Here is a 21057-nt window from a genome sequence, read left to right on the forward strand (position 1 = left end):
ATCAGTTAATATTCACTTCATAAACAGTACCAAGTATACCACTGATTGAATAAGTGGTATACTTGGGACTGTTTATCCAGTGAATATTCACTGATTTGCAGCACTTTTCACTGATTCATTTTAAGAGGGTATAAACCACTGGTGCCGTAGGCTCGTAACTCGTGTTTTATACCCGTGTTTTCACACCTCGCGTTCTATATAATATAATAGATACATAAAAATACTATTATGTAATGATTACAATTTATTTGAAACATTCTGATCATAACACGGAAGGTTATGAGGATCTTTTCAGTTGCAGCATGGTATATTCTTTGTACACGGAAAGATTGGAACCCGACCGGTTACTGTTCTGCACCCGACTCAGTACGGTGCTGGAAAAAAATGCCGGATTGTGGTGCTGCACCACACTGATTACTGTTTATTTTTTTCCAGCACCGTACTGAGTCGGGTGCAGAACAGTAACCAGTCGGGTTCCAATCTTTCCGTGTACATGGGTAACATAAATAATATATCTTTAATAATATAGAAAATATGAAATTCAATCTATTTGGAAACGAAATAATTGAAAAGCGAAATAACAGCTATATTTAAATGAATAATTCATCAAAAGTATTTTAACTGTCGATAGTTGATAATAGCTGTAATTAGTGGATTTACGATTGTTTTAGCTTTTTTAGAAGATTTTTGTGAAACTGATCATGATTGTGACATCGTAAACCATGCGGTGTGCTCGGAAGATCATGAATGCAAATGTCGACCCAATTTTGTTGCGATTGGTAAATCATTATGTTTATCACCACTGAATGGCTTTTGTTTAAATAATGAAGACTGTACGACACAAAATTCTGTTTGCGTTAATTCTAAATGTGAATGCAAATTAAATTTCATATTAGGGTCTGAAAATAGGTGTGAAACTAGTAAGTACACTAATTATTAAATAATACTCAAATTTATTACAAAATTAGTATCTTGGAATTCCGAGAATAAATACATTTTTAGCCACATAGTTTTTGTTACATTAATATTAAAAAAATATTTTTCTTTATTCAGAACAATTGAATTCGTTTTGTAACTCGGATGAGGATTGTGCAAAAGTGAACCACGCAAAATGCTCTAAAAAAAAATGTATTTGTAGACCAAATAATGTTGTCATCAATGAAACATGTGTGCCAATGATAAACGGATTTTGTTGGGGTGATGAATCCTGTGCAGCCAACAATTCTATTTGTATGAACCAAACTTGTCAATGCAAAGAAGGATTTAAATTTATTCCCGATAATTATTGCGTAAAAAGTAAGAATCAAGCTCCTGTATAGACCTTAAATTTTCTCGTTTAATAAATTCATAAAAGCATCCAGTATAGATGCCTATGGAGCGTTTCAGGCCAAATCGGACACCATTTAGCTTTTGAACCTCGGATTTTTTTGAAACTTTTTTATATTTTAGTATAGGTTGAAAGAGGCCTTTATGATTTTTTTCAAATTTTTCCTCCAAACGTTTTTGAGATATCGAATTTTGAAAAATGTAGAGATGTTTTTTTCAAACGCCTATAACTTCGCGAAAAGTGGTTTAAATAAAACTTTCAAAGAGACAAAAAATGTTCGTTTTTAGACACCTTTTCAGTAAAGAATATCAAAAATTTTTTTTGAACCACGCTTCTATTGAAATTTTAAGTATAAATTGTCAATTTACAAACACGTACTGTTCGATTTCCCTCATAATTTTTCACAGCAAACTGTCACCTATTCTACAACTTTTCCAACTATGCTCATAATGGGACAACGATGGGATCGATTTTTTTTTCAATTTTTTCAATTTCATATTCCAGTTTTTTTTAAAGAAAAATGTCTAAAAAAAAAATATCATGCTCAGGATTTACCATTAATAATTATCTGACACACAATTATCATCAAAATTTTAAAATTTTATTTCCACAGAAACATCATTATCAATTAATATAGAATCCTATATGGTTCTCTATAGAAATTCATACTACTCAAGAACATTCTAAGCTTCAAATCAAGATATTCATAAGTATCCCTTATGGACTTCGATAGGGACCATTTGTCCTTAGTTCCCATTGTGGATTTCGATATCATCCATACTTTTCCTTTAGAATGTCGACTTAGACATAACTACAAAAACCCAGTTATACATTATAAAAAATTTTGAGTCCGCTGTGTGATGTGAATGATTTAGTGTTGAAATTTTCAACACTGTCAGTGTGAAAGTTACATGACACACGGTGTTACATTTTATACATGTAAATTAGAACGTTCACACTTCCAGTAGTGTAAATGTATGTTCTTTATTAAAAACTCGATTAATTTGACACTACCCAGGTAGAAAGTCATCAATGGAATTAGCTTGTATTAAGCTAATTTTATCAGTTTTAGCCTAAAATTAGCCAACAAACTATGGTTAACACAAGGTTAGTTGGTAACGCTTTGTATCGCTAACATAAAGCTTGCAGTTTTAGCTTGCATAAACAGTGACAATTTAGCTTACTATAAGGTTAAAAGTATATCTTATTCTTAGCTAGAATAGATTTGGTAATTTAAGTTTGAAAACATGTTTACAGAGAAAAATTTTTTATTATTTTTTTTTTTTGTACACAAACATCAGATATTGGGTATTAAATGTATAGTGTTATATATATTTTCCCTAGCGGTTTTGACGTCACCGTATAAACATTTATCTGAAAATAATAATAATATTTATTTAAAAACATAAAATAATTAATAAGACGATTTGAGGTTACGCATTACCTTAGATGTAAATCAACTACAAATACATTCCAGAATTATTCTAGTCACATTCAATAGAGAAAAATATATAAGTTTTATTAGTATATAAATTATAAATTAACTTTTGTTTGTTGAAATATTTTAAACTTACCCTAATAATAGTGCAATCCCGGGAAAAAATGATTTTGCCTAATTATATATAATAATATATAATACGTTATATATAATTAGATCTGAAAATTGGCCAGGTCTAATTATATATAATCATATATAAGTTATATATACTCATATATAATTAGATATGATTATGTATAATACATATATATCATATTTTATATATAATTAGATCCGAAAATTAGGCGGGTTTAATCATATATATGATTATGTGTAATTTATGTACAATTACGTATGTTCATGTACGATTAATATTGAAGTATTCAGAGGGAAGTTTATTTTTTAATTATACGTTTGCAATTATTCATAACAAATTATATTTCCCTCAAAATATAAATACAGAGTATAATTAACGACTGTGCTACTACATATATTTATTTTTGTTATATAACATTTTATTATGTATTTATAGATAGATAATATAATCATGTCATTAGACTATTAGTACTTACAAACGTAAATTACTAGAGTCATTTTTACTAATATATTAAAGAAATTAAATATATTCTATAAATAAAATATTAACTTATATATATATATATATAAATAATTAATTTATATTTGATTATATATAAATCTAAAGATCTAAAATATAATAAAAATTACTATATATGGGTCTATATATGTCAGGTCTAATCAGATCTAATCATATATAGACCTATGTATAACTATATATAGGTATATACTATTATATATACTATTATATATATTCCATATACAATCATATATAATTAGGCAAAATAATTTTGTCCCGGGATATAATTAGATCTAATTATATATAAGGCTATATACTTATATATAGGTCTATATATAATCATATATAATTAGGCAAAATCATTTTTTTCCCGGTATAATTAGGTCTAATTATATATAAGACTATATATACTTATATATAGGTCTATATATAACCATATATATTCTATATATAATCATATATAATTAGGCAAAATCATTTTTTTCCCGGTATAATTAGGTCTAATTATATATAAGACTATATATACTTATATATAGGTCTATATATAACCATATATATTCTATATATAATCATATATAATTAGGCAAAATCATTTTTTTCCCGGTATAATTAGGTCTAATTATATATAAGGCTATATATACTTATATATAGGTCTATATATAACCATATATAATTATATATAATACCATATATAATTATATATATTCCATATATAATCATATATAATTATATATAATTAGGCAAAATTATTTTTTCCCGGGATATCAATAATAAACTTTGATTATAACTTGCAATTAACCTCTGTCTAACAAACAAGCTTCCAAGTAGATGGCACTCTTTACTGCCGTGAAGCTAAATTCATTATTAGTCAGTAAATTACTTATTAGTCAGTAAATTTATTCAAAGCTACTGATCTTTCAGTAAATTTTGTAACCACTGAAAAAATCAGTAACATTTTTACTGATTTAACTTAAGAGAGTAAGGACGTTCTAAAAAATTCAAATTTTTTTATTATGAGCATTTAAAACTTGTGATTCAATAAATTAAAAAAAAATCAAAACTTACTTGCTTAGTAAATATTTTTCTTTATATATGTTGCAAATAAAATTGAACTTATTTATCACTTATAAACAATAACACAAACTCATAATTAACCTCAAACTTCAGTTTTCAATGTACGCTTGGAGTAATGTTAGCAGATAAGGTAGTTTTAAGTTTAGAATCCAAGCTTAGAACAAATCTTATCATACGCGTGGAAAAAGAGCTAACAGCAAGGTATATTTGAAGGTTAGTTACACTCTAAAGACTTGTCATAGAATTCATCCTAATAACAACCTAGAATAAAGCTTACAAAACAAGACTTAGATGTTAAGCTAAAATAAGGCTATTTTGAAGTTTCAAACTTGTCCGACTAAGACAATTTTCTACCTGGGTAGGTATTCAATTTTTATTTTAAAATGATCTACATCAATAATAATAATGATATACTAGAGCTGCAGCATATATTATTTTTCACGACAAATTATACCATTGGATAATAGCTGAGGTAATGACACCTAATGGTGTGAATAAAAGTACTCATACTGTGTTGAAAGTACACCACTTAATATTTCACACCAAGAAAATTTCCACTTAAACACTTCCCACCTAGTAGACCGTGTAAAGTCTTCGAGGAACATTTTTAGACCAAAAATTTTTGACAATTTACATGTTGCATGTTTTCCGTATGTGCATATATGGATGTATTATAATGCGAGTTGTATTTTTTTACTTCCAGCATATTTAGGTATGCCTTGCCAGAAAGATCAAGACTGTGAAGAGATAAGAAATGCAAAATGTTCAGAAGACAAAGAATGTGTTTGTGATCTAAACACTATTAAATTAAACCAATCAATGTGTGTATCACTGATAAATGGACGCTGTGAAAACGATCAAGAATGTGCACCAGAACATTCGATTTGTATGAATAATGAGTGCCAATGTAAGCTGGACTACGTATCAATTAATAAAAAACAATGTGAGCAAGGTTAGTAAAGTAATACAATCAAAAGAAAAAAATCATCTAATTGAATATGCAATGATGAAAAAAATATTTGGAATGATCAATGATTTTCAATGAATAATAATGGATCTGTTAATTTACCAATAATTAATTTTTTACAATGGTTCTTGTGAAATTAATATTTTAAAACTATTATGAATATAATATTTATATTATTGCTAAGAATGCTATGATGGAAGGGAATAATCATAGAATTCATTACCATTTTTATGATTATTTTCCGATGTCGGAAATTTTTTCGATATAGAAATTTTGGAAAATAGCAAATACATAATAGCAAATAGCAAATAGAAAATATCAAATTCAACTCCACCGATCCTTCTTACGGCATTAAATGTTTTTCCGTGTAGCCTATTTAATGAAGCTTTTGATTTTTATAGTGACTTTGGGAAAGCCATGTGAAAAGAGTTTGGACTGTAGAGACGTATGGCACGAAATGTGCTCTGAAGACAAACGATGTGCTTGTAAGCCGAATAGTATGACATTAAACAAATCATCATGTGTACCAATTATCGGTGGTTTTTGTTTCGAAGATGAACAATGTCAAGTTGATAACTCTTACTGTCCAGCTTATAATTGTAAATGTAGACCTAACTACATAGAAATATCCAAAAATCAATGTGTATTAGGTAATTTTAAAATGTTGATATTGCATTTATACCTCTAAGTCATTCAAAAAGTAAATTTAAATATTAGTCAATTAAAAATAATTTTGAAATATAAATCAATCGTTTTTTCGCATCGTAAATGCGAAGTGTTGAGTAGTCTTGCAAAAAAATATTAAACTTTAAAATAATTTATTTTCTTAAGAGCTTATTTCATTCAAAAGTACATAATTTCAGTTTGCATCCATGCAATTTTTAAAAATTTTTAATTAAAGTAAATTTTTTTATATCAGATTATTCGTTAATACCCTGTCAAAACGATGAAGACTGCGGAGATATAAAACATCGAGAATGTTCAATACATAATCAATGTGTTTGTAAGCCAAATACAGTCTCTTTATATAACTCAAAATGTGTACCAATCATCGGAGGATTTTGTAGTAATAATGAAGAATGTTCCGTCAATAATTCTATTTGTATTGGCAATCGATGTCAATGCAAGCTTAATTATTATTTCTTATCCAACTATTTATGCGTTCAAAGTAAGTAGTGGTTAAATAATCTTACATATAATTATTTGCTGAATGCAACTTTTATTTTATGAATCATTTTTTTTTTATTCAAGTGTAACATCAATTCTTTATGTGACTACTATGTAATTCGCGTTACCAAATTTTAGAGTATTGGAAAAGATCGAATAATAAAGAATAACAATGAATAGTTCATTTATCAAGGCATTAATTTTTTGGAAGCAAATTTTGAAAACTAAAAATTTGAAAGAATCTGTAGTTATTATATTTGAAAAATAGTCTATCGATGAAATATAGATCATACTGAAAATTAGCAAGTGTTTTTATTTAACATCTTAGTATTTTCACTACTTTCCTTATCACAATTTTGATCAAATTTTTTTTCATAGACACATGTGGCACACAGTTGAAAATTTTGTATTCTTGTGTATGGAAATTCATTCATATCTCAGCAAATTTTAAACCTGTATTATTGTTTGAAACAAGTATAATGTGTTAAATTAACACAAAAAAATGCGTGGACCGTTTGGGGCATGTGATTTGTGTTAAATTTAACACAAATTTTTCAACTGTGCATATAGATTTAACTATCTTACTTCATTAACGAAAAATATTTTACGGTAACAATTAAAAGTTATGGGAATGGATGCCACATCATATGGTAACAGGTTTATTTGAAGCATCGATTATAGAAATAGCACCTATTTAAATTATGGTAAATGTAATGGTTCTTATAATGTATCGTGATGGTTACCATTCTCTTATATACGGAAAGATTGGAACCCGACTGGTTACTGTTCTGCACCTGACTCATGGCCGATTTCTTCACTCTTAGTTATCCTACGATTAAAGTTATCCGTTAGTTAACGTAAGTTAACTAGAGATTTTGTTTTTTTCATACTAGTACAAGAAACATCCCCCGAATATTTTTGTCTTAAGGATAAATATTGGGCTGGCTTTATACTTTGCAGTTAACTCACTGATATCAGTGTGCGTTTTTTTAGTTATTCATTCATTCGAAAAATATTTTTTATTAATTTTTCAAAATTTGAAACTTTCATCTCAGATGCAATTACGAATATCATTAAAATAGTTGGCATTTTCTTTAGATAATTTAGCATAAACCAATAACAGGTAAAAAATTTTTTTTAGAACGGAGAAGTAGGTAGTAAAGATTTTTCAAGTACATACATAAAATTTGGGTCTAGAAGACCCCTAGAGTAGGTACTATAGCTCACAGCCATATATACATGACCATAGGATAGCTAACCCGTCGGTTTATTGAAGACAACCATCGAAATTTTAACCCCGGAATAAGTTTATCTGCCGAATAACAAACTCTAGTTTATCTCTCTCATGAAGAAATCGGCCATCAGTCAGGTCTCGCACAGTAATCAGTGTGGTGCTACACCACAATATAGCATTTTTTTCCAGCACCGTACTGAGTCGGGTGCAGAACAGTAACCAGCCGGGTTCTAATCTTTCCGTGTAGTAATTGATACCATACTGCCATAGATTAATGTTAACTGTACTATTATGGTAACCATTACCATAATATATGGTAAAGTTTACCGTAGTAGTATGGGAACGATACCCATCGTAGCGTGGGATCAATGACCATAATTATTATAGGAATATCTTACATATATTACGGGAACAATTACCGTGATGTATAGGGGAAGGAGGGGCAAAAGGGGGTACTTAAGGAAATACCAAGTTTTCGAGGACTCAAATACGCTAAATCTTTTGTTTTTTAATGATATTCAAAGTAAACAGAAGAAATTTTCAGTTACTGTTGAAAAAAAAAATTTTTCATTTCTGCGGGCAAAGTGGGGTACTCCCTAAAAAAAGTAAAAAAAAAAAAATTTCTGGATTTTAAACGAATTTGATTAAGTTGAATTTTTTTGTAAGTAATTTACATGAAGAAAAATTATATTTTACATGTTTATTGGATACAAAAGAAGAAAAAAAATTTTTAATAGTTTTTATCATAAAACAAACGTCATTAATATTTTTCAACTGACAATTTATTTTTGAAAAAGTTTACCAAAAAAAATTCAAAGTAACGCTTAATTACATTTACAGAAGTGATTTTGGAATGTTTAAAAACCATTTAAAATATAAAATTTTTTTTATCAAATTGTGGAGGTACCCCGTTTTGCCTACCTTACCCCCTTTTGCCCCCCCCTTCCCCTATATCTACTTCAATCAGTAATATACTTGGGACTTCAATGATTTTCAGGACTTTTTACCGATTCTTGTTAAGAAAGAATCAGACTATAATTATCATATTTGAGACATATTTTATATAAAAGATATCTCGACGGTAAAAATTTTTTTATTAAGATATATCAGTATTCAAACTGTCCTTGAGAGTTTAATTGGTGTCATTAACTTTGACATTTTAAGATACCAACCTATTTGTAGTTGCTCTGATATAAAAAAAAAATATAAAATTTATCATGACAGCTTCTTTGTGTAATTTAAACGTTCATTTTTTCATAAAAAATATTTTTCGACACTGCAATAAGCGGATCGACTAAGTACATTATCTATTATATTACTGAAAAGTGACACAATATTTTTTTGAAAAATTTAATAGTTTAGAATAACTCGCGTTAATTTTAAATTGTTCGTAAAATCGATAAACGAAGCTTGTCATTCTAAAACGTCGGCTAAGTGCCAATAATGCAAATTCACACTAAATTTGCATGAAATTGTTTGATCTATTAGACTATGAGCTGATACTTTGACAAACGTATATGAGCCTCCAAAGATCGACATGAAGAAATTATTCTTGTTTGAGATGCTATGGTGCTATAGTAAAGTCGGGCCATGCTGGATGGCTGGCAACAATTGGAATAATCATATAGAAAAATTACTATGGCCTTAGTAAAACTTCCAATGGTTGTATAGTAATTTGTGTGACATAATCGCTCTTTATTTTACTATGGCCATAGTCATTTTTTCAAAATGTTTACATCAATTTCTGTTAGGTGGCCAGCTTGGCCCGGAATTACTATAAGACTATAGCGTTTCGATCGAGAATAATTTATCCATGTATTTTTAAGAAAGAAAACAACATTTTAGACTTGCGATACTAATAAAATGTGAATTTATGAAACTATTGTTTTGAATAAAACTTCGCAAATGGCTCCAAGATATATTTTGAGTAGTGTAGTGTTAGGACCCACTGATGCAATCGAATGAAATTAAAAAAATAGTTGCTGAAGTGAGGTGAAACAAATTTTTCGATCGTAAAGCACACTCTGATGCTTCGCATCATGAGTCGTGCAAAAGAAGACGTCATTTTAGATTGACAGGCTTCAAACATTATTATACAATATAAAAATGAATTCAATAGCCCTATGGAAAAAGATCCCTATCCAAAAATTCCCATAGGATCCACTCAAATGCGACAAAAACCACATAGAATCCTACAGACTGTATTGATTTCTATCCGGTTTTTGTCGCGTTTGAGTGGATTCTATGGGAATTTTTGGATAGGGATTTGCAAATTTATATCTACAAACGCAATTTTTTATCCAGATTCACTAGTTATTTTGTTTTTCTATCGGAATTGAAGTCGGATGAATTTCTAATCATTTATTTCAAATTCAAATCATCACAGCAAAAAAAATAGAAATGGCAATAAAAAATCTATTATCTACCTTCACTGGTATTTTAATTACGTTATTAATTAATAACAATGTAATAAAATGTAGCCATCTTAGAGATGAAAATTACTGCGCTAATCATACAGAAAAAGTAAGTATCATCTAAAGTTAATAAAAAACTTATGACACATCAAATCCATTCGAGGGCAACCCAATTTTGAAATTCAGTAACGAACAAAAATATAGTATATTACACTACAAGGGCCGAAAGTTAAATTTTCGGCCCTGCGCGTCATGATGCCCGAGGCTTCGCCTCGTGAAGTTTTGTTTTCTCTCTGCCATTTTTTGTACGAGTCGTAAACAAGATTGTGTCAATCAACAGACTTCTTTGGCAACGTATCTGTATTTATTATCAATCGCGCTTCTGCATCGAAATCTCGTATAACATCTTCCTCGTTTGTGGATTCATCAGATGACAACGTATTGTTCATTTTTACGGGGTTATTGAATTGACTTTAATAATACTTTAATATTAAATTAACAGACGACAAAACAACATTGATAATTATTTTTAAGGTTAGAGGTAGCAACAGATATGACAGCTGTTAACAATTTGTTATAGCGACAGAATAAATAGTCCCTAGTTACGAGTGTAATTAGGCATGAGAAATTCTTTCCTTCCGCCGTTACAGAGGGCGCGCGTGTACTTCTCACAGGGAGTAAATGTTAAACTTTCATCCCTGCTATTAGGGACGAAACCCGGGAAAAAATGATTTTGCCTAATCATATATGATTATATATGTTCATATATATGATCATATATGATTATATATAATCATATATGAAGTTATATATAATCATGCATGATTATATATGGGGTCATATATAATTATATATAATCATATATGACCCCATACATAATTAGATCTGATCATACCTGGCTGTTATAAGCCCATATATAAGTCTATATATAATCAGATCTGATTATATATAAGTCTATATATAATTAGATCTGATCAGATCTGATTATATATAAGTCTATGTATAATTAGATCTGATCATACCTGGCTGTTATAAGCCCATATATAAGTCTATATATAATCAGATCTGATTATATATAAGTCTATATATAATTAGATCTGATCAGATCTGATTATATATAAGTTTATGTATAATTAGATATGATCATACCTGGCTGTTATGACCCCATATATAATCATACATAAGTCTATATATGATCAGATCTATTTATAAATAAGTCTATATATAGTTAGATCTGATCATACCTGGCTGTTATGACCCCATATATAATCATGTACAAGTCTATATATGATCAGGTCTGATCATATATGAGTCTATATATAATTAGATATAATCATACCTGGCTGTTATAACTCCATATATAACCATATATGAGTCTATATATGATCAGATCTGATCATCTATAAGTCTATATATAATTAGATATAATTATACCTAGCTGTTATAACCCCATATATGATCATATATAAGTCTATACATGATTAGATCTGATCAGACATGATTGATACAAACCCATATATAATTAGATATAGGCCTATATATAATTAGATCTGATCAGACGTGACTGATATAAACCTATATGTAGTTATATATGTCTATGATTAAATCTGATCAGATTTCATTGATATGAAACCTATAAATATTTAAATATATACAGGGTGATTCAGAATTACCTTCACAGCGAGAAAATTTGAATAGAGGAGACGATTCTAAGCATAAAGTTCCTTAGCCATTTTTCAAAATTCTCAATAGTTTTTGAGTTATTTAAAATCTAAATCGACCAATCAAAGACATGCTTTGAGATTTAAAAAAAATTAAAAAGAATAATAAATAAGTTTGGCAACACCGCAACAGTAAACTTCAAGTTATACACTATTTATTTAATTTAAAAAGTTCGATTTGTCACAGAAGAGAAACAAAACACACAATTACAACATAGAATATATTCGTATATTTTGTTTTATCTTTTCTCTTTTTATAGAAAGAATTATTAATGGAAAATAATGCTTTTATTAAAAATAAAGCTTTTGGAAATTCGACAAAACAAAAATTACAGATTTTTAATTATATGATGAGCAACCCAGATTAAAAACAGAAATTTGAAAACTAATTGAATTATGTTTTACCAGAATAAAAGCAATTTCAAATAGACAAATATATAGATACACATTATTTTAAAATCTTTTATTCCGCTTGCTCTGTTTCGCTCAAGACTTTGCTAAGCGCTCATTGTACGTCATACAAAACATATTTGTAAAGATCTCGCGGATTGTTTTGTTAAACATCTTCCAAGTGATCTTTCTCGGCGATTAGCTATCTGACTATCTCGCTAATGGTCTTGCTGGTGATCTTTCTTAGAATTTTGCTGGTGATCTTGCTGACCATCTGGCTGATGGTCTTGCTGGTCGTCTTGCTGGGGGTCTTGCTGATGGTCTTGCTGGTGGTCTTGCTAGTGGTCTTGCTGATGGTCTTGCTGGTGGTCTTGCTGATGGTCTTGCTGGTGGTCTTGCTGATGGTCTTGCTGATGGTCTTGCTGGTGGTCTTGCTGATGGTCTTGCTGGTGGTCTTGCTGATGGTCTTGCTGGTGGTCTTGCTGATGGTCTTGCTGATGGTCTTGCTGGTGGTCTTGCTGATGGTCTTGCTGGTGGTCTTGCTGATGATCTTGCTGATGGTCTTGCTGAAGGTCTTGCTGGTGGTCTTGCTGATGGTCTTGCTGAAGGTCTTGCTGGTGGTCTTGCTGAAGGTCTTGCTGGTGGTCTCGCTGGTGATCTTGCTGACCATCTGGCTGATCACCAGCAGGACCACCAGAAAGATCACCAGCAGGACCTTCAGCAAGACCATCAGCAAGACCACCAGCAAGACCTTCAGCAAGACCATCAGCAAGACCCCCAGCAAGACGACCAGCAAGACCATCAGCCAGATGGTCAGCAAGATCACCAGCAAAATTCTAAGAAAGATCACCAGCAAGACCATTAGCGAGATAGTCAGATAGCTAATCGCCGAGAAAGATCACTTGGAAGATGTTTAACAAAACAATCCGCGAGATCTTTACAAATATGTTTTGTATGACGTACAATGAGCGCTTAGCAAAGTCTTGAGCGAAACAGAGCAAGCGGAATAAAAGATTTTAAAATAATGTGTATCTATATATTTGTCTATTTGAAATTGCTTTTATTCTGGTAAAACATAATTCAATTAGTTTTCAAATTTCTGTTTTTAATCTGGGTTGCTCATCATATAATTAAAAATCTGTAATTTTTGTTTTGTCGAATTTCCAAAAGCTTTATTTTTAATAAAAGCATTATTTTCCATTAATAATTCTTTCTATAAAAAGAGAAAAGATAAAACAAAATATATTAATATATTCTATGTTGTAATTGTGTGTTTTGTTTCTGTTCTGTGACAAATTGAACTTTTTAAATTAAATAAATAGTGTATAACTTGAAGTTTACTGTTGCGGCGTTGCCAAACTTATTTATTATTCTTTTTAATTTTTTTTAAATCTCAAAGCATGTCTTTGATTGGTCAATTTAGATTTTAAATAACTCAAAAACTATTGAGAATTTTGAAAAATGGCTAAGGAACTTTATGCTCAGAATCGTCTCCTCTATTCAAATTTTCCCGCTGTGAAGGTAATTCTGAATCACCCTGTATATATATATATATATATATGACAATTTTTTAATATCAATGTTATTAAATTTTTATTCTGTCAACTATCAATCAAACTTAAATCCCCAATACTTAAAAAATGTTCAAAGGTTTCGGCAGTAATTTAAAAGTATAAAGTATCAATTTGATTATTTGAGTTAAGTAATGCCATAAACGTTTCTAATTGTAAGTGTATAACAGACTAGAGGATCAGACTACAAACCATCGATAACCAAAGTTAAGCAGCATCGGCGTTGGACATTAATTCGATGGGTGACCTCGTAGTAAAATAATTGTCGATGGTTAATAATTTTTTTTTTTTTTTATTTAATTTTAACCGACATTGATATTGATGAAGACAATAAATCCTAATTAAACTACTTAATTAATAATTTACAGATATTCTAAATGAGATTCTAAAAATGACTATATTCGTTCATGCATGATTATATATAATCATATATGATCATGTATAAACAGATCAAGTTATGTATGATCAGACCTGGCCAATTTTTGGATCTGATCATATATAGACAATTATGCATGATCATATATGATTAGGCAAAATCATTTTTTCCCGGGAAGTACGTACTTTCGACCGAGGTATGAAGGCGAAGCCTCGGCCAGCAATTTCATGTGATCTGAGACATTTCTTACTTGACTGCCCTCGGTGTGTAATATACTATTTAGAAAATCAATCAAACATATATTATTTCAGCCGCACTAAATGCACTTACTAGGTTTAACAAAATTAATATCTCTATGAAAAAATTCAAATTTTTATAAAATTAAAACCAAAAATGTCAGAATAGCAATTTCTAAAAATTTTTCCGTTACTGGGTTTTGAAATTGGGCAGTCGTAGAACTTGACTGAAAATTGTAGTAAACTAATTTTTGATTAGACCTTGTCGTAAAAATTTCTTATGAATTTAAAATGATTCTTATATCCAGAAAATAGTTTTCATTTTTTATAAAATCGATTGTCTTAAAAACAAAAAACAATATTTCATTCACAAAAAAAAATCAATGTTTTTTTAATTTAAACGATTTCAAAGTTAAAAAGCCATTCTATTTGACAGTGTGATCTTACTATTCATCTTCCATGCTGTGATAAAAATGAGAAGTGTAATCGTATAGGATGGGGCGCATTCCGATATGAATTGAGATGTACAAAAGAAGGTAATTTTATTTATAAATTTAAAAAAATCATGGAATAAAAATTACTTAAAAAAAATCTTATCCAAAAAATAATGATTTGAAGATATTGCTATTATCAACTATAGTAAACATAATAACAAATATCAATTTTGAAGCATTTAGTATTTATAGTTAAATTATAGTATATTGTGTGGCAAGGAATGAAATAAGACGGTTTTAGATGAAGGCGAGATTGACTGCCCGAGCTTAAAGTTGGGTCGGATACCACCCAAAGCATATGAAATTGTGTTTTATTCCATGTTACACACTATATTTTTCACTAATACCTGCATTAAAAATTAAAGTTTTGGTGTCATTAGGTAGTCAGAACAAGTTTACTTAAGGATAATAATCATGGAAACTATTGAGGTACGCATCGCGATTTAAAATCAGCAATAAAATGAGAAACATTGAGAAGAAATCAGATTTTTTAATTACTTAGACTCATAAATTATTGAATCCTATTTATTAATTGAAGCTGTTATACATTAAGACAAAAAAATAACAAACCAATTATAACAGAGTTTAAAAGAAGTATTGCATCTTAGTGCGACCGAAAACGAACTTGTTTCATTCGTAAGAAAAAAAAACGTACTCATTTTCTCACTGATTAAATGCATATAGGATTCACGCATGCGCCGATGATTATCAACTGTATTAATATGATCTGAAAATATCCGAGTCAAAAATAAAATTTGACTCAGGCTCACATCACCTTATTTTCTTTTGAAGTTATTGATTTATCGATGATTTTTCGATAAGATCTCAACTTTTTCGACTTAAATTAAGTTATTGTCAACTTTTAGAACTTTTTTCATCTTAATTTGAACTTATTCGTATTCACATCGAGCACTTCATTCACCTTACTCTGGACTTGCTGAACCAAGTCGAAAAAGTTATTTATTCGCCTTACGTTAGACTTGATCAACCAAAACAAAAGCAAGCAGTATATTTAAGTGTAAAACGTGTTTTTTACATTTCACCTTAGGTTTCACTTTTTCGTCTTATAATTTAAGTCTAAACCAAGTCAATTTTAATTCGATTTAGCCTTGTTCGTCTTAAATTGTGACTTAGTAAGCCAGTTAAGTCTAAACTAAGGCGAAAACTCAATGTATTTCATATCTCCGTAAAAAAAAGTCGAATTTGTCTTGTGAAAAATAAGGTACCCGCGGGTAATAAGGCCTAAGTGACAGAAATGATATTTGAAATAACCGCCTCCACTAAAGGCTACTCTAGTAGAAGGGTCTCGCATAGAGATGCTACGACAAGTTGAAAGAGTCCCGATACTACGTTCACTGTCTTCTATATTTCATCATCCGTCATATGATGTCGTAGCGCAGAATAAATCATAAAAAACAATCTAGTCTTCTGACTCTTAAAAAGGATACTGATAGTTTTAAGTGCTGATGAGCAAAGCAATCTAGTCTTCTGACTCTTAAAAAGGATACTGATAGTTTTAAGTGCTGATGAGCAAAGCAATCTAGTCTTCTGTCTTTATAAAAGTATTATTGCTAAATTTAAGTGATGATTCATCTCAAATACCAATTTTATTAAGTATGATTAAACTATTCCAGTTTGATTAGCCCGTAGGCCTTATTATCCTACCGTAGTAAAATAAGGCCTATTCATATAGTTTTTTTAAAAGCTTGATTTTTTGTTCGTTTGTGGTATAAATTACCATTATTTTATTATATTTTATGGCTAATGTATTGAAATAAAGATTAATGATACATTTCGATAATTAAATGCGATATTTTCGATTCTATTCAAAATCTCCCTTAGCTAGGCCTTATTACCCACCGGTACCTTAGCTCTAAATTTCAACTTGGTAAACCAAGTCTACATCAAATTGTATTTTTGACGATTATTTTTTCAGCTTATTTAGACGACAATTGCAAATTCACTTTAGACTGCCACAGAGTAAACCATGCAGAGTGCACAGAAGATAAAAAATGTAAATGTTCCTCGAATTTCGTAGCAGTAAACAGTTCGAAATGTTTATCACGGTTTAATAGCTTTTGTTTAAATGATGAAGACTGTATAACTAATAATTCTATTTGCGATGATTCTCATTGTAAATGCAAGTTCGATTATATATTTATATATGATAGTCAATCGTGTGAACGAAGTAAGTATCTTCGTTTGAATAAACACCTAAATCAGCATGACTTTATGAAGAATATTTAAAATAAAGAGTTTTTGATAAAATGATACTTTTTTTCTTGTTTAATGAAAATGTTATTTTCGCTACAGAGAAGTTATACAAGTTTTGTATAAGAGATGATGATTGTAAAGAAATAAACCATTCAAAGTGTTCTGAACATAACGAATGTATTTGTAGAAGAAATAACGTTGCATTGAACTCTACAACATGTGTGCCAATGATGAATGGATTTTGTTGGAGAAATGAATCATGTGCAGTCGATAATTCTATTTGCATTGATAATGTATGTCAATGCAAACCTAATTTTAAATATATCGCTGATAAAATGTGTTTAAAAAGTAAGTAAATTTTTTATCACTTCCCTTGCCACACAATATACTATTATTGCTGATCCATTGTTCTATTTTTTAAATATTCATGACTACTTGAGGTTGCTACACTCGGATGGGAAAACGATGAATAATTTTTCTATTACTTCAGCTTATTTAGGTATGGCCTGCCATGACAATACTGACTGCAAAGAAATTATAAATGCCGAATGTGACATCGATAAGGTTTGTCAATGTGCAGAGAACGCTCTAAAAATAAATGAAACATTTTGTGCACCACTTTTAGGCGGACATTGTGAAAATGATAAACAATGTGTACCAGATGATTCTGTTTGTTTTAATAAAATATGTCAGTGCAAACCAAATTTTATTTCTGTTGCTCAATTTAAATGTTTATTAGGTGAGTAATTTTTAAGTCAGTCTTAACAATTCTATAAAATAAAATCTGTATATTAACTCATACAATGAGAGAAAAAATTCTTATAATGATAACATCGTTTTTGAATTTCACAAATTGAATAAACAGTGAGTAGATTATAAAATGAATTTCAGTTTCTTTGGGAAATTTTTGTGACAATGATCTTGATTGTAAAGATCGGTCGCATAGGAAATGCTCTAGCAAATCTCAATGTGTTTGTGAATCAAATCATATTGCTGTAAATAAATTTTTATGCCAACCAGTAATAGATGGATTCTGTTTTGACAATAATGATTGTTTTCCCGATAATACTTATTGTTTTGTTCATCGTTGTCGGTGTAAGGATAATTATATACCTCTAACAGATAATTTGTGTGTATTAAGTAAGTTTAAAATTTTACGTATTCTTTAGAATACACCCATGCCATAAATTAAAAGAACAGAAAAATTTTAGAAATTTTTTTGTGATTTTTGCAAGGCTGTAACGTGAAAAATAATCATATAAAAAAAAAAAGCATTTTGTAGCTTGAAATCTCTAGTTTCAACGCATTTTGATCAAATTTTTTTGAAATGCTTTGTTTCCGATATGATTATTTTTCACAAAGTTACAGCTTCGCAAAAATCACTAAAAAATTTCTAAAATTTATCTGTTCCTTTCATTTATGGCATGAGCGTGAACAAAATAGATTGTACTGTATTTTATCTCTTGATTATATTAGAAAACCTCGGAAAGTCGTGTAAATTTAATGATGATTGCTTAGATATGAAGTATGGAGAATGTTATAGAAACGAAAAATGTATATGTAAACATAATACTATAATAAAATACAATTCAACATGTCTACCAATAATAGGTGGCTACTGTGAAAATAATGAAGAATGTACGATCGGTAATTCTAAGTGTATTAATCATAAATGTGAATGCAAAAATGATTTATTTTCACCATCTCCATACACATGTTGTAAGTAACATATCTAATTATTATTTTTTTAACTTCCCACTAAGAAAATTGTAAATTTTCAAAAATTCGGGAAGTTATTGTTTTCACCCCGATTTTCGAAAATCGAGTTTTCATCAGATATGTCCTGTTTCTACGTGAAAATCCTGTCACTGCAACAGGATTTTGTCCTGTTGCTACCACAGGATGTGTCCTGTTGCTGTAACAAGATTTTGTCCTGTTGCTACAACAGGATTTTGTCCTGTTGCAGCACCTATTTTTTTTTCCGTGTACGATTAGTTGTCGGGATCAATTATGTTTAATTGTAAAATAAATAATTGGTTCCATCTACTAGCAAGTGAAATATATTGAAGTACGCTTCTTACATTAATTTACCAAATATATAATAAATTAAACATCGTAAATGTTGCTAGGTAACATTGTAGTCCACTTAGGTAGTTCTCTCGTCAATGTAAAATGGTAATCATTCCTATGCCAGCATAGCCAAAGTTACCATGTAGAATGGGGGGAATTACGCTGCCTCGTGACTCGAGGTTAAAAACCCCTCGTTACTATGTAACATAGTACTGATTACCATTCTACATAGGAATTAGATCTATTCTATTCTCTTTGTGTATCTTGGTGTAACCACAAAACAGTCCTGTTGCAGCGACATTTTTTTCCGTGTAACATTCTATATTCTTTACTTGATGAATATGATCATTTTTGTTTCAGCTCAACTGCCCAAGCTTAAATTTCCCGATGAACAGTAAAAATTGTGTAATAAATTATTACTTTAAATCAATGAAATCTTTTATTTTTATTTTTACGTGTATCTAATTACTTCAAGCTAATGAAAATAAAAAACTAATAATAACAATAATAAAATAAAAATTTTTCATTGGCTACTTTGTTATTTATTTATTGATATAATACCATCACATAAAGTCTCTTGATCCTCAGAGTTATTATGTCTCATTAAGTGTAGAAAAATTATTTTCTTATTCATTATTAAACAACGAAAAAAAATTATGGAGACAATTCCTGTATAAGTCATATCGAAAAAAAATAATTCTTTTACGATTATAAGATTGATTCTTTATCGGATTATAAGATCCATTGCGATCAAATTTACACGGAGAACAATGGGCTTAAGAAGTCTATTAATTTTTATTATGCTGTCGACTAAACTTGAAACAGGAAGTTGAGTTGCCAAAAAATTATTATGCTACACCACAAAAAATATCGACATTTAAAAATTATTAATAAATTGTAATAAATATTATATATCTAAATTAGGAATTGAAGTAGAAAATAAAAAATTTTTAGAGGCTTACAATAATAATTATAGAGCAGCATAATAATTTTTTGATGACTCAACTCCCTTTTTCAAGTTTGGTCGACAGCATAATTAAAATTCGTACATTTTTTGTCTCCATTTTTCTCCGTACACGAAAGAAAGAGATATAAGAACTGTACCAACTGATAATAATCTTGTATCAAGGCTGGTTTCAAATAACTTGATGTTACATTAGTACCACTTTCTTGGTACAAACTCTGTATCTAATATATATATTAAATGATGTTTAATATATCATATATTATAATTTTTCCCTTCTACTTCTTATTGTTAGTTTAACGATTTTCAGTAAAAATTTTTGTACACTGTAAACAATTTGTGGAGTTAATGTGGATTAAATCCGCAGTAAACGCAGAGCGAATGACTATATATTTTATTTAATTCCCTTGTACGGAAAAAAAATTCTTGTTACCTGCACTGTCTATTGGATCGTTACAGAGGTGTTGCTACATTAACGATTCGGATTGTGACCACCTGAGAAGTATTTCGTACTTTTAACTAAACGAATATGAGCACAAAACAAACTTTGAATCCTTACATTTAGGTTATCAACTTTTATGACTACTACAATATATATACTCAAAGACACTATATATTAGATGGTTGTTACAACAATCCGTCGTATTTTCGATACAATAATACGTATTAGCACCACGACTTAATGTTTCATGTTAACAACTAAACGGATCGTGATGGTAACGATCCACATATACAGCACCAATTTTGTAGCCGAAACCCAGGTCGC

The 21057-nt window shown here is 29.6% G+C and overlaps 1 protein-coding gene across 2 annotated transcripts; it reads left to right on the top strand.

Annotated features, from left to right (window-relative positions):
- Nucleotides 1–4326: 4326 nt before the first annotated feature.
- On the top strand, nucleotides 4327–6819 carry LOC130664007 (prion-like-(Q/N-rich) domain-bearing protein 25). Of its 2 annotated transcripts, none has more exons than XM_057463633.1 (5): nucleotides 4327–4686; nucleotides 5177–5425; nucleotides 5842–6090; nucleotides 6360–6608; nucleotides 6692–6819. In XM_057463633.1, exons 2-5 carry the CDS (start codon nucleotides 5188–5190, stop codon nucleotides 6694–6696), a joined length of 741 nt encoding a protein of 246 aa, XP_057319616.1. In that variant the 5' UTR covers nucleotides 4327–4686; nucleotides 5177–5187; the 3' UTR covers nucleotides 6697–6819. The 2 variants fall into 2 exon arrangements, with proteins under 2 accessions (XP_057319616.1, XP_057319615.1); XM_057463632.1 differs by lacking the exon at nucleotides 4327–4686 and adding an exon at nucleotides 4728–4831.
- The last annotated feature ends 14238 nt before the right edge of the window (nucleotides 6820–21057 follow it).

The sequence above is a fragment of the Microplitis mediator genome, chromosome 2 (genome assembly GCF_029852145.1).
Source record: "Microplitis mediator isolate UGA2020A chromosome 2, iyMicMedi2.1, whole genome shotgun sequence".
NCBI classification, from domain to species: Eukaryota; Metazoa; Arthropoda; class Insecta; order Hymenoptera; family Braconidae; genus Microplitis; species Microplitis mediator.